At 44.0% G+C, this 12,886-nt stretch overlaps 5 protein-coding genes across 29 annotated transcripts in view; 2 read left to right on the top strand and 3 right to left on the bottom strand.

Annotated features, from left to right (window-relative positions):
• PCNP (PEST proteolytic signal containing nuclear protein) overlaps positions 1-417 on the bottom strand; it is a 9,829-nt gene extending 9,412 nt beyond the window's left edge. The window contains exon 1 of one of the 2 annotated variants that reach the window (XM_021400353.1): positions 53-417. In XM_021400353.1, coding sequence (XP_021256028.1) covers positions 53-336 — 284 coding nt within the window. In that variant the 5' untranslated portion in view covers positions 337-417. The remainder of the gene's footprint in view (positions 1-52) is intronic. The other variant, XM_021400356.1, reaches the window with a different exon arrangement.
• Positions 1,576-4,933, bottom strand: TRMT10C (tRNA methyltransferase 10C, mitochondrial RNase P subunit). 7 transcript variants are annotated; one of them, XM_021400294.1, is made up of 3 exons: positions 4,830-4,928; positions 4,205-4,223; positions 1,578-3,105 (listed from the first exon to the last, which is right to left on the bottom strand). In XM_021400294.1, exon 3 carries the CDS (start codon positions 3,072-3,074, stop codon positions 1,830-1,832), a length of 1,245 nt encoding a protein of 414 aa, XP_021255969.1. In that variant the 5' UTR covers positions 3,075-3,105; positions 4,205-4,223; positions 4,830-4,928; the 3' UTR covers positions 1,578-1,829. The 7 variants fall into 7 exon arrangements, with proteins under 7 accessions (XP_021255960.1, XP_021256006.1, XP_021255969.1 ...); XM_021400304.1 differs by having other exon boundaries at positions 4,205-4,325; positions 4,830-4,920; XM_021400326.1 differs by having other exon boundaries at positions 4,795-4,910.
• Positions 4,978-6,636, top strand: TXNL4B (thioredoxin like 4B). The gene is made up of 3 exons (XM_021400367.1): positions 4,978-5,317; positions 5,675-5,826; positions 6,274-6,636. Exons 1-3 carry the CDS (start codon positions 5,186-5,188, stop codon positions 6,437-6,439), a joined length of 450 nt encoding a protein of 149 aa, XP_021256042.1. The 5' UTR covers positions 4,978-5,185; the 3' UTR covers positions 6,440-6,636.
• LOC110400438 (putative protein FAM172B) lies at positions 6,781-11,515 on the bottom strand. Of its 3 annotated transcripts, none has more exons than XM_021400337.1 (3): positions 11,383-11,515; positions 10,537-10,610; positions 6,781-8,808 (listed from the first exon to the last, which is right to left on the bottom strand). In XM_021400337.1, the coding sequence occupies exons 1-3, from the start codon at positions 11,399-11,401 to the stop codon at positions 7,750-7,752; spliced, it is 1,152 nt and encodes a 383-aa protein (XP_021256012.1). In that variant the 5' UTR covers positions 11,402-11,515; the 3' UTR covers positions 6,781-7,749. The 3 variants fall into 3 exon arrangements, with proteins under 3 accessions (XP_021256012.1, XP_021256009.1, XP_021256019.1); XM_021400334.1 differs by lacking the exon at positions 11,383-11,515 and adding an exon at positions 10,915-11,318; XM_021400344.1 differs by lacking the exon at positions 11,383-11,515 and adding an exon at positions 10,924-11,081.
• Positions 11,573-12,886, top strand: part of SENP7 (SUMO1/sentrin specific peptidase 7) — a 41,869-nt gene continuing 40,555 nt past the window's right edge. For 8 of the 16 annotated variants that reach the window (XM_021400232.1, XM_021400202.1, XM_021400150.1 and 5 more), the window contains exons 1-2: positions 11,573-11,679; positions 12,669-12,715. In XM_021400232.1, coding sequence (XP_021255907.1) covers positions 12,680-12,715 — 36 coding nt within the window. In that variant the 5' untranslated portion in view covers positions 11,573-11,679; positions 12,669-12,679. Of the gene's footprint in view, positions 11,680-11,824; positions 12,106-12,668; positions 12,716-12,886 lie in introns of those variants that run through there. The other 8 variants (XM_021400236.1, XM_021400218.1, XM_021400185.1 and 5 more) reach the window with 6 other exon arrangements.

Below are 12,886 nucleotides of genomic sequence, written 5' to 3'. Positions count from 1 at the left end.
CCCGGTCCCAGCGCGCCCCACGGGCCCGCGGCGAGAGGCGCTGCACGTTCACCTCCTGCGGGCGGCGGCCGCCTCGCCTTCTCCCCCTCCGCTCTGCCGTCCGCCATTTTCCCCCGCCTCCGCCTCCCGCGCTGCGCATGCGCGCCGCGACGCCGCGGCCCCGCCGCCTCCCGCTCCTCCCACGGCCATGGAGAGGCGCAGAGGCTCTGACGACAGCGGAAACCGTGCGGGGAGGGCGGGAGAACTGCAGGAGGCGCATGTGTGGCGCACTTCCGGCGGGTGGGTGCGAGAGCCGGGCCGAGTCGAGCAACGCCCTGCGGACTGCGCCAAAGTCATCCCGCCTTCCTCCCTCCTGCAGTCGTCACAGCATTCTCCTCACGAGAACGCGCCGTTCTTCCATTTCCCGGACACAAACCGCTACCTGCTGTTAGTAATTCGAAGCCTCAGGGTAGGCAACTGATGAAATCAAAAGGCTTTAACTGCTGTGAAGGCATCCAGAAGGTCCTCCCGTTCCTACAGTGCCCATCGTCACCCCACAGTGACCACAGGCAGCTGCAGATTGATCCAAGAACATTCAGCTGTCATAAAAGTTAAAAGGCACTCTGCGCCTCTTAAGTATTCACTCAGATTACTTTATCACCTCAGAAGTTCCAGCGCTCTGGGAAACATGCACTACACAGACTGAAAACACAGCCATTCAGAGGGAAAAGTCACTTGAAAGAGCGTAAGGTATTTTTTGGCAGGCTCAAGAAACTTTGGGATATTCCTTCCTAACTGGGACTTCCTTTGTCCCAGAACACTCAGAAACAAACCATGCAACTCCTACAGCTCCCCCAAACTCACATTAAGTTTAGAAGAGCAGATATTCAGAAAGAATGGTGAGGCATTGGCACAGGCTGCTGATGGAGGCGGTGGAGTCACTGTCCCCACAGGTGTTCAAGAACCATGTAGATGTGACACTGAAGGACACGGTTAGTGGGCGTACAGTGGGGATGGGTTCATGGTTGGACTAGATGATCTTAGTGGTCTTTTCCAGCCTTAACAATTCTATGATTCCTTGTCAAATGTCAACTTATATACACACAAAAAAAGGTATCGGGAAGTAACAAGGAAAAGTGTCTTCTTTTTGGTCTCACCTAATCTTTTAGAATAAGACTGTGGATTGCCTCCATTTGCAAACCCATAGCACTGATGTATTCCTTGGAGACCAAAGTTCATATTCTGTTACATAGAATCACAGAATTGCAGAGGTTGGAAGGGGCCTCTAGAGATCATCCAATCCAACTCCCCTGCAAAGCAGGTTCCCTACAGCAGGCTACACTGGTAGGTGCCCAGACCGGTCTTGAATATCTCCAGAGAAGGAGAACACACAACCTCCCTGGGCAGCCTGTTGCAGTGCTCCGTCACCCTCACTGTGAAGAAGTTCCTTCGCATATTGGTGCAGAACTTCCTATGCTCAAGTTTATGGCCGTTTCCCCTTGTCCTGTCCCCAAAGACCACTGAAAAGAGGTCAGCCATGTCCCTTTGACTCCCAGTCACCTTTACAATCACCTTTAGCCCATTATGACTCAACTGAACAGATTTATACTCTTTTAACAGTGTAATCTAATTTCTCTCACATAATTTCAACAGTGCATGAATAAATTCAAACAGCCCCAATAACATGGTCATTAAAAAAGAAAAACTCTAACAAAAGTCCTTTTGAACTAGTCTAATAAAGGCAATTTTAGTGACAAATAGTCATTACAGAATACAGTCCCAGAAGTCTCGGGAAACTGGAGCATTCAAGGGTATAGCTTGCCTGTGAAATAATTTTCTTCTCCATCACTCTATTTCTGTGTTAGCCTCTTGGAGTAGTTGTTTGCAAATCGCTTTCGTAATTCTTCCGGTCTCTTTCCAAGTTTAAGTATGTTGATCAAGTTTAAGGTTTTTTTCAGTTCATGTATCGGCTTGTTTACAAAGCCACAGTACTTCCTTTTTGGAACAAATTCCAGAGCCTTCTTCCAATCTCCAGTATCTTTCAAGGTTAATAAAATATGCATCATCTGATCCAGAGTGAGATTTTTAGCACCGCAATTCCAAAGCAAGTATTTCTCCAATGGAAGGGCCGCAGTCTCCAGCCCCAATCGTTTTGCCTGTGCTAAAGAGACTCCTGTTTTTATACTCTTGTCAACCATAGACCCGACAATGTAGATTTTATCATGATCAAAAGTTTTCATTACTTTGGGAGAATCAGCAGTCAGATAGATAAGCTTATCCTTTGGAAAGATGTCTGTGTAGCACTGGTCCGTCACAGTGATAAGCAGTTTGTCCCACGCCCCTCTGTAATGTTTGATAAATTCTTTATGATACAGGCTGTCATCTTTGAGATTACAGAAGTGAATATGGAATGGATCCACAGATCTTCGATTGCAACCTTCACTCAATACTATTTGTCTCACTGCATTTGCTACTTCTCTGACAGACATATATTTTTCATAAGACATATCAAACACTAGAGGCTGGCCAAAGATCATAGACTGAGCAACTCTCCAATTGTTTGCTTTATCCATAGAGCTGGCCCACAAACATACAAATGGATTCTTCTTGGGCTCTTCAGTTTCTGAAGCTCTCTCTTGTGCTTCCAGCTTCCTTTCCTTTTTCTCTTCCATCTTTCTTTTCTCGTTTTTCTTGGACAGTTCTTTAAGATGCAAATATTTTAAATACTTCTTTTTGGCCGATTTAGAAGGACATTCCATAAAAGCTTTTAGCTGTTCTTCACTGACTTTTTCAGGAACTGGTCTACCAGCTAGTCTCCACATCTCCAAAGTCTCACGTGCAGCAGCCAAAGTGGAAAGCTCCTTAGGCTCAGAGACTGTCTCACTGACTTCCTGCAACCCAGACTTCATTACTTCTTTCCAAGCATCTAAATCTACTTTTCCTGAGGGACTGCGTGAATTGTCCTCTTTCAGGCAAGGTGACAGAATCAGAGTTCTACTAAGTGGAAACAAATCCTTTTTCAACCCATGTTGTATTGAAAATGAGAAGGCAGAACACCTTACAATTTTTTTCAGAAGCATATTAGCAGTCTGCATACTTGAACATGTGCTGTGTTCAAACACTTCCCTGCAAAAAAGCATAAGATAAGAGGGGGAAAAAGCTTGTCAGAAGTCATGAAGAAAACAAGATGTTCATCCTTATTACTACTGACAGACAGCAAGTTACTTCCTGAGGCATACTAAGAATTCCTGCTTCCACTATTGCCTTTCTACTGTACTTAGAAACAACACATATGGCACTGTTGTGAACAGATGTGCTCAGCTCTACTGCTTAAAACAGCTGTACCTAATACAATTCAAAATGCAGTCAACCTCTAAGTAGTGTTTATTTTCATTCTTTTTACCATTTGTCAAATGGGACCTTTGCAACAAAAGCAAGCGAAATGCAGCATGCAGACTGAAAATATTTTAAAACACATCCAGATCCCTACCTAATTTCTTTTTTATTTTAGTGCCTGAGTTTTAATTGTTCTATATGTTTCCATATAATAGGTCACTGAGCTACTGGAACTACCATTGTTATAGTTTTGCAAAGCCAACACTACTGCCAAGGAAGGAACACTTATATCCCTTGAGGCCCTTGTTCCAGGCTCCCTTAGCAGCACAAGCATTCAGACCCTCACTACAAGAAATACCCTGAGGCCCTGGAGTGTGTCCAAAGAAGGAGAATGAAGCTGGTGAGGGGTCTGGAGCACAAGTCTTACAAGGAGCAGCTGAGGGAAACTAGGATTGCAGACCCTACTGCTTCCTACAGCTACCTGAAAGGAGGTTATAGTGAGGTGGCGGTCAGCCTCTTCTCCCACATAACAGGGATAGAATGAGAGGGAACGGCCTCAAGTTGTGCCAGGGGAGGTTCAGGTTGGATATTAGGAAAAGTTTCTTCTCAGGAGTGGTGAGGCACTGGCACAGGCTGCCCAGGGAGGTGGTGAAGTCACCATCCCTGGAGGAGTTCAAGAACTGTGTAGATGTGGCACTGAGGAACACAGAAGGCATATGCTAGTGAGGGGCTGATGGTTCAATTAAGATGATCTTAGTGGTCTTTTCCAACCTTAACAATTCCATGATTTCTGAGGCTGTGCTATAAACCAAACCAGAATTGATCTTAAGGCCAACTGCTGGGGGGCGGGGAACACTAATTATCATCCCTGCTAAAGGAGATTACATACCTGATTTGCTAGACACCTCCTGCAAAGAAATGGGAATGGAACAACAAGTAACTAACACAACAGAAGACCATCTTTTTTCTTTCTGCTAAGTTGCCTGTGAAGCTGGCATTACTGCATAAAGCTAAGGACATCAAATACATAATTTCATTAATTTCATACAAATTCAATTTTAAATGTAAGAGGTTTATAGAAAAAAGAAATATACCTTAGAATGATTAGTATTTTCCTTGTCTTATGCAAACCTACTTAAGCAGGGGCAGTGCAAGACATGGGGTGAGCAAAGACGCAGCCCCTCGGTGAAAGGCTGCACATGCTCCCACACCCATAAGGAAACACAGCAATAACAGGAGTTGTGAAACAGAGTTCCAAGCAGCCCCCACGGAAGCGAAGCGGGCCCAGCTCACCGCTCCCAGCTCCGCATCTCCCGCAGTCCCCGGTGCTTGCGGCGGAGCACCGCGCCGCGGGCCCAGCCACCTGTGCGGCACGGCGCTGCCAGCGTCCGCGGGGAGCGGAGCGGGCACCCCAAGCTCCCGCGGCGGGGGGGGGCCTTCCTTCTCGCCCGCCCCTCAGCGGCCCGGCCCGGCTCACACCTGCCCGCGCTACAGCCCGTCCGCGCGATCTCCACCTGACTGCTCCTCTGAACGGCGCGGCTAACGATTACCACACGCCCCGCCGAACTCCGCCGCCATCTCCTGCACGCCGCGAGGGCGGGGATGCCGGTCAGCGCATGAGCGGGGAGGAGTCAGTCCGCTGCGCTTTCTTGCCCGGGCCCTGTGACTGATTTCGGCGTTCCGCGGGCGCTGAACGGACGTTCCGGCGATCACCGCCCAGCAGGGACTATCGGAGCCCCAGGGCTGTCTATCTGCGCGTCTGGGCTCCTATCGCGAGCGGGCTGGCTCGCTAATTTCATTTTGTCGTCCTTTCTTTTTTCTTGCGGTGACCGTCAGGAGAGGGGGCCGGTGGAGGCTGCGCTTTGTCAGGATGAGTTTCCTGCTGCCCAAGCTGAGCTGTAAGAGGGAGGTGGATCAGGCCATAAAAAGCGTGGCAGAGAAGGTTTTGGTCCTCCGGTTCGGAAGAGATAACGATGCTGTCTGTCTGCAGCTCGATGATATTGTAAGAGCTTTATATTTTTTATTTTTTTTTTCCCCCTCACCCCCAGTATAAACAAGCACTCCAGGTATACCTGTTGTACACAGAGGAATGCCATAGGTTGTGTTTGGGTGATAGGGTGCCTGATAAAGATGGTGTAGTGCTTGCAGCTGACACTTAAATGTAACACAAAATCATACCCTAAACAGTTTGACAGTTAAGCACGTGTACTGTTGTGGGTGTACTAAGTGCTAGAAGTAGATGGGACATTCCAGCCCTGCTTAAACTGATAGGATGTAATGGAGATGGGCTTTATAAAGCTTACTACTTTTTCCCCCGTGTGCCTCAGTCCATTTTCTCTGTCTGCCTCATTCTTGTCAGCTTGCCAAGACAGCTCATGACCTAAGTAAGATGGCAGTCATCTACCTGGTGGATGTGAACAAGGTTCCTGTGTACACCCAGTATTTTGACATCAGCTATATTCCATCCACTGTATTTTTCTTCAATGGACAACACATGAAGGTTGATTATGGGTATGTCATCCCTCCTGATATTGTCTGTTACATTTGCAGTAATTAACAGTCAGTCTCTCTGTTACCTTGTCTACAGGAGGTCATGTTTGAAAACTGTTTTGGTGTTGACAGCATCTGTACCGATAACTGTGTGAGAAGGCAGAAGTACATAACATTAGAAAGTAGTTTGAAATATGCTCTGACGTAATAAGTAGGTACCAGGTGTGAAATATGCTTGACTCTGCAAAATAGAATATTATTAAAACCTTAGACTTAACACTGCACCTTTTTGGACTTTGGATATCAGGTCATAGTATATTCCTGACTTGGTTATGCCATTACCTATGTGGTTCTTTCAGAATCATCAAGTCAAAATCCTTAATTTCATTATACTCCTTTTCTTGTCTTTGTTTTTGTTTTGAATGTTTCAGTGTTACAGTACTTCTTTTTTTTTATGCTTATTTTTAGGTCTCCAGATCATACCAAATTTGTAGGAAGCTTCAAAACAAAGCAAGACTTTATAGATCTGATTGAAGTGATTTACCGTGGTGCCATGCGTGGAAAGCTCATTGTGAGAAGTCCTATTGATCCCAGTAACATTCCTAAATATGACCTTCTTTACCAAGGAATTTAGTGAGCTGACCTGAGTTAAAGAATTATGGGAATGGTAGATATTCTAGATATGCTTTTTCTTTGAGCATTTTTAACCACCGCTGACACCGAGGGACACTTTGAGCATTTACGGTGAAGGATCATATTGGTCTCCTTCTGAAGACAGACATTCTGTCACTTAGTACTTCTCTTACAAATAAAGCTACTTGTTAACATTTAGAATTCATGTAAGTGACTTTTCTTTGAGTTGCATGCTGACCAGCAGCTGTAGAACAGACATGTGGCTTGTATGCATACTAATGGCATAAGCGCAGTTTTCCTAAGTGAACTAAACAGCAGTGCACTCCATTAAATGTCTATTCAATACTACTTCCATTCAAATTTGATATTAGCTGAGCTATATGTAAAAAGCTGCAGTTGTTACTGAAAGCACTTACCTGACTGTGCCTTTCCCATCAAATTTCATATTTCTACCATGACTGAATAATGGTATGAAAGCTTTTTCAGACAGTGTCAGAAATTACTAAAATCAGAAACAGATGAAAATAATAATATAAAGGGAATTTGACACTGTTTTCTGTACCCAATGTTATGGTTCAGCAATTATTTTTTTCTTAATGAGATAGGATCTGAAGATGTATGACAAGGTAGTGTTAGCCTTCAAAGCTCTTTTGCAGACATGGACTGCTTTTAATTCCCACACAATTAAACTGGAAATTCCGAATAGCTGTTTCTTTTACGTATGTTTTAAAGACTATTTGGCCTTTTCCTTGAATAAATTGCAAACCTTTAGTATGGGCACTTAAACTGTTTCCCACTTCTAAAATAAGACAGCTGAGAGAAAACAGCTGTGTCGTTCTCTTGTATCAGTTTGATAACTGTAGGTTGCTAGCATGTTTTATAACCACAGCAACTCTGTGTAGTCTCACTGATTTAGTTGGATTTAAAAATGAAAATTTGCATACTTGGTATATTCCGGAATTGTCCTTTTAGTGAAAACAAAGCACTTAAGAAATTAGAATTTTGTTGATCACTTTAGTCTAATTATAAAGCTGTCACTGCAGGAAGTGCATTTAAAAAAAATATACAGACAAGTGTTGATATACATTAACATCTTCGTTTAGTACAGCTTTAAATTTCACAGCTAGCTGAAGGGATATGACCTAAAGCTTTCAAGAAGGCATTTTTTTTCCTCACGGTTAACTTGTATTTTTGTGTTTCTCAAAAACAAATTGTCTTCAAACTTACAGTTTTAAGTCTCTCCATAGTGAAGGACCTTAGCTGCAGGGGTGGTTATGAAGAGACTACTATCAAACCGAAGTCAATATACCTTTATTTACCAACTTTCTTTCTTTTGCTGCTTCGGGTTGCAATAGGCGAACGTGTAAAGGCTGTTGTGGCCTTGGCTTTCAGCATGCTGTTCAGATACTTAAAGATGGAATGCAGGCAGTAGGAAGGTGCTAAACAATACTTTTCAGTTCCAGCAGAGACAGTTGGACAATTCACTTTGACAAGGGAAGCCACAGCTTTACCTAGAGGCTTATTGTTTGATACCCATTCACGGCAGTATTTCTGTATCCACCATTGTATTTGTGGATCATTTCCAGCCTGATGCTGTATGTTGTGCATGGAATCGATGAATGCCACAGAGAACACTTTATTCATCACTTCCCATTTTCTCTGCATGAGCAGGTCAGCGAACACCAAACCACCATAGCCGTGGGCAATGAAGGCCACATTCTTGGCTGCGCTTTTAGAAATGAAATGATCCCATACATACATGGTATGCTCCTCAGGGCTACTGCTGCACCGCCTGGGGATGCACTGGCAGGAATGCATAGACGTCAGCGATTCTTCTCTGGTAGAGAAGCTTAGCTTCTCCCTTTCAGTCTTCAAGTCAACAAAATTGTCATTGGGATTCAGTACAATCACTCCCCCATGGCTTTGAAGGGCCATTTTGATGAACGGTATTTGTGTTCCATGGTACAGGCCCTCACTGATGATTGTCTTCTGCCCCCACTGGCCAGCATGAAAAACTCCACGGTCCTGAAGAAGGACAATTATGCTAGAAGAACTTGTTAGTGCTTTCTCACTCATAAAAAAGAAACTTCTTGGTTCATGCTCTGTAGCATCAGAAGGAATATAAACTTTCTGCAGTGTGCAGACCCTTTCAAGGAGCTCATAAACATACTGGGTAATCACACGTCCCAAAACTTGATAGCGTTCATGATTCTTCTCATGGGTGTTTTTGTAGTAATTGAAAACAAAAGATTCATTTGTATCCAGATGCCTCAGTTCCCCTTTTGCATTAAAATCATACTTCAGTTCCTCTTGATAATCTGAACCCTCAATTAGTTTCCTCAAGCTTAGTTCATGTCCTGTTTGTAACCACTGCGAATTAAGAAAACTATGTCAGTGTAATAATAGACCACCGTACAACAGTTACATAAAGCATGCTTACTGTAATTAATATTTAAAAGTGGTTAGACACAAAGCATTCATTGTTTTTGGTGGTCTGTAGTAAACCATCTGCTTGTAAAGCCAGATTCCATTCGCAAGAGCAGTACACTGATATTAACCTTTCCACTTGTTAGTTCATCCTTATAAGCACTTGCAACATGGAAATTATGGAATAAATGACAGAACTAGCCAGTGTGATCCAGGAATAAGAAGGGAGTTCATGCCACAATTTTTCCGCAAGATTACTAAAGCTGAAAATGGAGACCATCATGTAATTTTTCAAATTGTGTGACCAGTTGACGATTACTCTAGGAACAGCATAGCCATTTTCCCTTCGAGTGATCTCCATTAAGTCAGATGTTAAATCATTTTCTAGGGTCATTCCTGTCTTCTGATTAATAGAGAGTAGGCTAGAAAACTCTACCCTTCTCCTTTGTTATATGTATTTATTGTGATAAATTCCACATAAAATGTTTTTTTTTGTTGTTGTTGCTTTTTAAATCCTTTTCTATGATATATAAACCACTCACTGTTCTGCCAGTTTCTTGGAATGGAAACAACTTAAAGAAATGGTAAGTACATGTGAATCTGTGTTTCCTTCGTTCTGCAGGAAGATAGGAAAGGTACAAAGGAGATGAAAGAACAGTCTGGTAGCCACACTACTGAAACACAGGCAATTCGCACACACAGAAAAATCATACTTAGTGAAAAGGAAGCTTCCCACATCTATGTTGTTTTCATCATACATGGAAGCTCAAGAAAAGTGCACATGGTGTAAGGAAAGATGTCTGTGGAGAAACATGAAGTGCAGAGAAAGTGTTCTACAACAAACAGGTAAAGGTAAGTACAGTTTCCTTACAGACTATCATGGTATCCAACAATTCTGTCTCTTTTTCCTCATTCCTAAAAGACTGGAGGCTGCAGTTTTCCAGCACATTATGAATAGCAAGTTACTACCAACTAGTAGTAGCAAGGAATAAGTTAGAAGTATTGATGAACAGCACTTTAGAACATAAGCAGCTTGGAGGACAGATTTTATACCTGAAAGGCCATGTACAGGATTAAAAATCAGCAGTCATATATCATTTTAGATGCAGTTGCATAATGTATTTACTTCTTTTTGGTAAGTCAATATCCTAAATCAGTTTTGACTGCTTCTTGTGCTATGTTGTCTATATACAAATGCAGTACTCAAGGGTGTGTATTCTAGCTGACTTTACAATCACGGTCTTGATTAAAAAAATTACTGTCAGGGAGAAAAAGAAAGACAACAAACAAACACAAAGAACTTTCTTTCCCTTTCCCCTTGTTTCCCTTTCTTTTTTTCTGCTCATATTGAAAGATATGGAATGGGCTGCCCAGGGAGGTGAGTGAGTCACCATCCCTGGAGGTGTTCAAGAAGCATTTAGATGTAGTACTAAGGGACATGGTTTAGTGGGGAATATTGGTGGCAAATGGACAGTCAGACTGGATGATCTTGGACATCTTTTCCAACCTTGGTGATTCTATGACTCTAAAATGTTTCACCTGCAAGCTTAGTTAGTTTTCGTGCAGAATTTGTTGCATTATAAACATTACTGAAGTATAAACCATAAGTATACTCTTTTGGAGATTTGCTGTTCAAGAGAGCTTATTCTAGCAAGACCCGACGTTACCTACCATATGTTCTCCTGTAAAGTCTGCCATTATCCTAGACAAAAATCTTTCTGACTCTGGGACTGTAGGCAATTTCTCTGCGTGAAGAAAATAAGTTCCACATTAGTTCAGGTTCCATTACTTTATGTACATTAGTCTTAGGTGTATCTGTGAAATACGTCGCTTGCTGACAGCTAAGGTCATCTCAAGTGTTTCAGATAGTTCCAAGCTAACATCTTACATTTGTATTTTACACCAGAACAGAAGTTAAAGCTAAATCTCTTTTGCATGTAAGTAAAGAATTGTTAAAACCAGCTTTGCACAGCTTCCTACTGCTTGATATAAAAGCATTACATTAATAAGCAGAGAAAAGAGTTGGTATTACTTCACAAAACCACACACCAAACTTACAGTTCTGCAGCAGCCTTAGGAAGAAAAAAAAGATCTTTGTCTTTATATAAAAGGACTGCCAAGGCCACCAGCTGGAAACCATTGCATCAGCCGAGCTTGTTACCCTACTACATGCTGAGCTAGAGGAAACTCAGTCTACACAGCTGCAGAAGTTTTTAGGTTTCAGTATGGGAGCGAGGAAGGGGCTGTGGAAGTTCCTGCAATATATATGCGATACTGGGGGAGGAGCAGTGCAAATTGAGGTGTAATTAAGTTACTAATCCACCTTCAGGGTTCTGACTGAAATGGAGATGTAAAATGGGATCGGCAAGGTGCAATTTAAAGTTCGTTTCGTTTGGTTAGGTACTACTTAAAAACAACCAAACAACCAGCGTTTTCCTTAGTCTTCCCACAGAGTTGACAATTTTCTCTCTTCCTTTAGCGCTACATCCTTCAGCCCCGCTGTATTTCCAGACGCACCGCTGTTCGTGCGACTCATCCATTCACCAGGCGCAGGCTGACCCGAGTCACAGCGCAGCAGCCACCTGCTTTCCCCGCTTCCTATCGGGCTGAGAGAGAAAGTTAAAGCCCAGCGCGGCCACAGCTGCCGAAGGTGGAGCTGCACTGCGGGACTGCCGCTGGGGGAGCCGTTGCTAAGCAGGCGGGGCCGGTTCCCCCGGCTCGGGAGGGGCCCTACCCGGAAGTAGCTGGGGGAGCTGCGCAGGAGAAGGTGGCGGGGCCTTAGCGAGCGGCAGAAGCAACAACAACGGCACAGCGGTTGGTGCTGGGGAGGGGTTGCACTGTGTGTTTGGCGTCTGCCCCGCAGGCGGTGCTCCAGGAGCCCTTTAGTCGCTGAGGGGTGGGTGGGATCGGGGGGGAATAACGGAACGCGGCAGCGAGCCGCGGCTCCGGTGGACGGGTGGGCGTCTGCGTCACCCCCCCCGTTCAACGAACGCGAAACCGCAAGGGAGGACGGCGGAGCGGCCGGCACCGGGCAGCGGCGTTGCTGCTCTTTGTGAGGGGCTGTCCTTCAGCCCTGCAGCAGGCTGGCCGGGAGCTGTCGGTGCGGCGTTGTGTGCCTTCTCACGGCAGGCACAGGGCTAGGCGGTAGCTGGGCCCTCTTACATAGCCTACACACGCTGCTCTTCTCCACCTTAGGGCTGAAAAACTGCTGACCGAAACAAAGCTACCCAGGCTTAAAGGGTGAGCTAGGCTTCTTGAGTTAGGTGTGAGGTTTGAAGGTCTTATGACCTCTCTATGCCTCCAAGAGTATTTGTAAACGGAAGAAATGGCTTGGAACGCTTGTGGTTCTGAAGCTCTGTTCTTCCAGTGAGGAAGAAGTTTATCGGTTAACAGAAATTCTTTTATTACATTTCTTTATTATTAGAGTTATTATAGTGTAACAAACATCCCTCTGTGACTCCTTTTCTCTTTATAATTAGAGACTGACTTACTTTCTGGCAAGCAGGTAACTTAATCGTACATACATTTCAGGGTAAATGCCTTCGTTCAAGACAAGTTCTGGAGAAAACTTTGTTAATGAGACTGTATGCACACACTGATAATGCAGAGCGCTGCTGAAGTACACGTCTCTACATTATGGCTGACCATGAGCTTTTGTTGTGCTAGCTGCCTGAAAAATGATGTTCTTGTTTTTTGCTCGTTGCCAACTACTGCAGTCTTAATTCCTTCTGAATAAATGAAATACAAATTGCTAAGCTTATTTTGTGTGTGTATGTATATAATTACATATTTTTCTTTTCTAGTGGAGAAGGTCATGGAAGGAAGACCATCACCTTCAAGTCATGTCAGTGTAAGTCTTTTACAATTTACAGTAAGTAGCTTTCGGGCTACGGGTATCCTGGGGTGTTCTGGCTGTACTTATGTAACCAGTCATTCTCCAGGGGTCTTGCTTTTGCTTTGTTGGAACAGCTTTCTTGAGAACTAGCTTATGCTAGCAGCAGTCAATGGCAATGTCTGCTGC

Source organism: Numida meleagris, chromosome 1 (genome assembly GCF_002078875.1).
Source record: "Numida meleagris isolate 19003 breed g44 Domestic line chromosome 1, NumMel1.0, whole genome shotgun sequence".
NCBI lineage: Eukaryota > Metazoa > Chordata > Aves > Galliformes > Numididae > Numida > Numida meleagris.
This window is presented reverse-complemented; position numbering and strand designations above follow the sequence as displayed.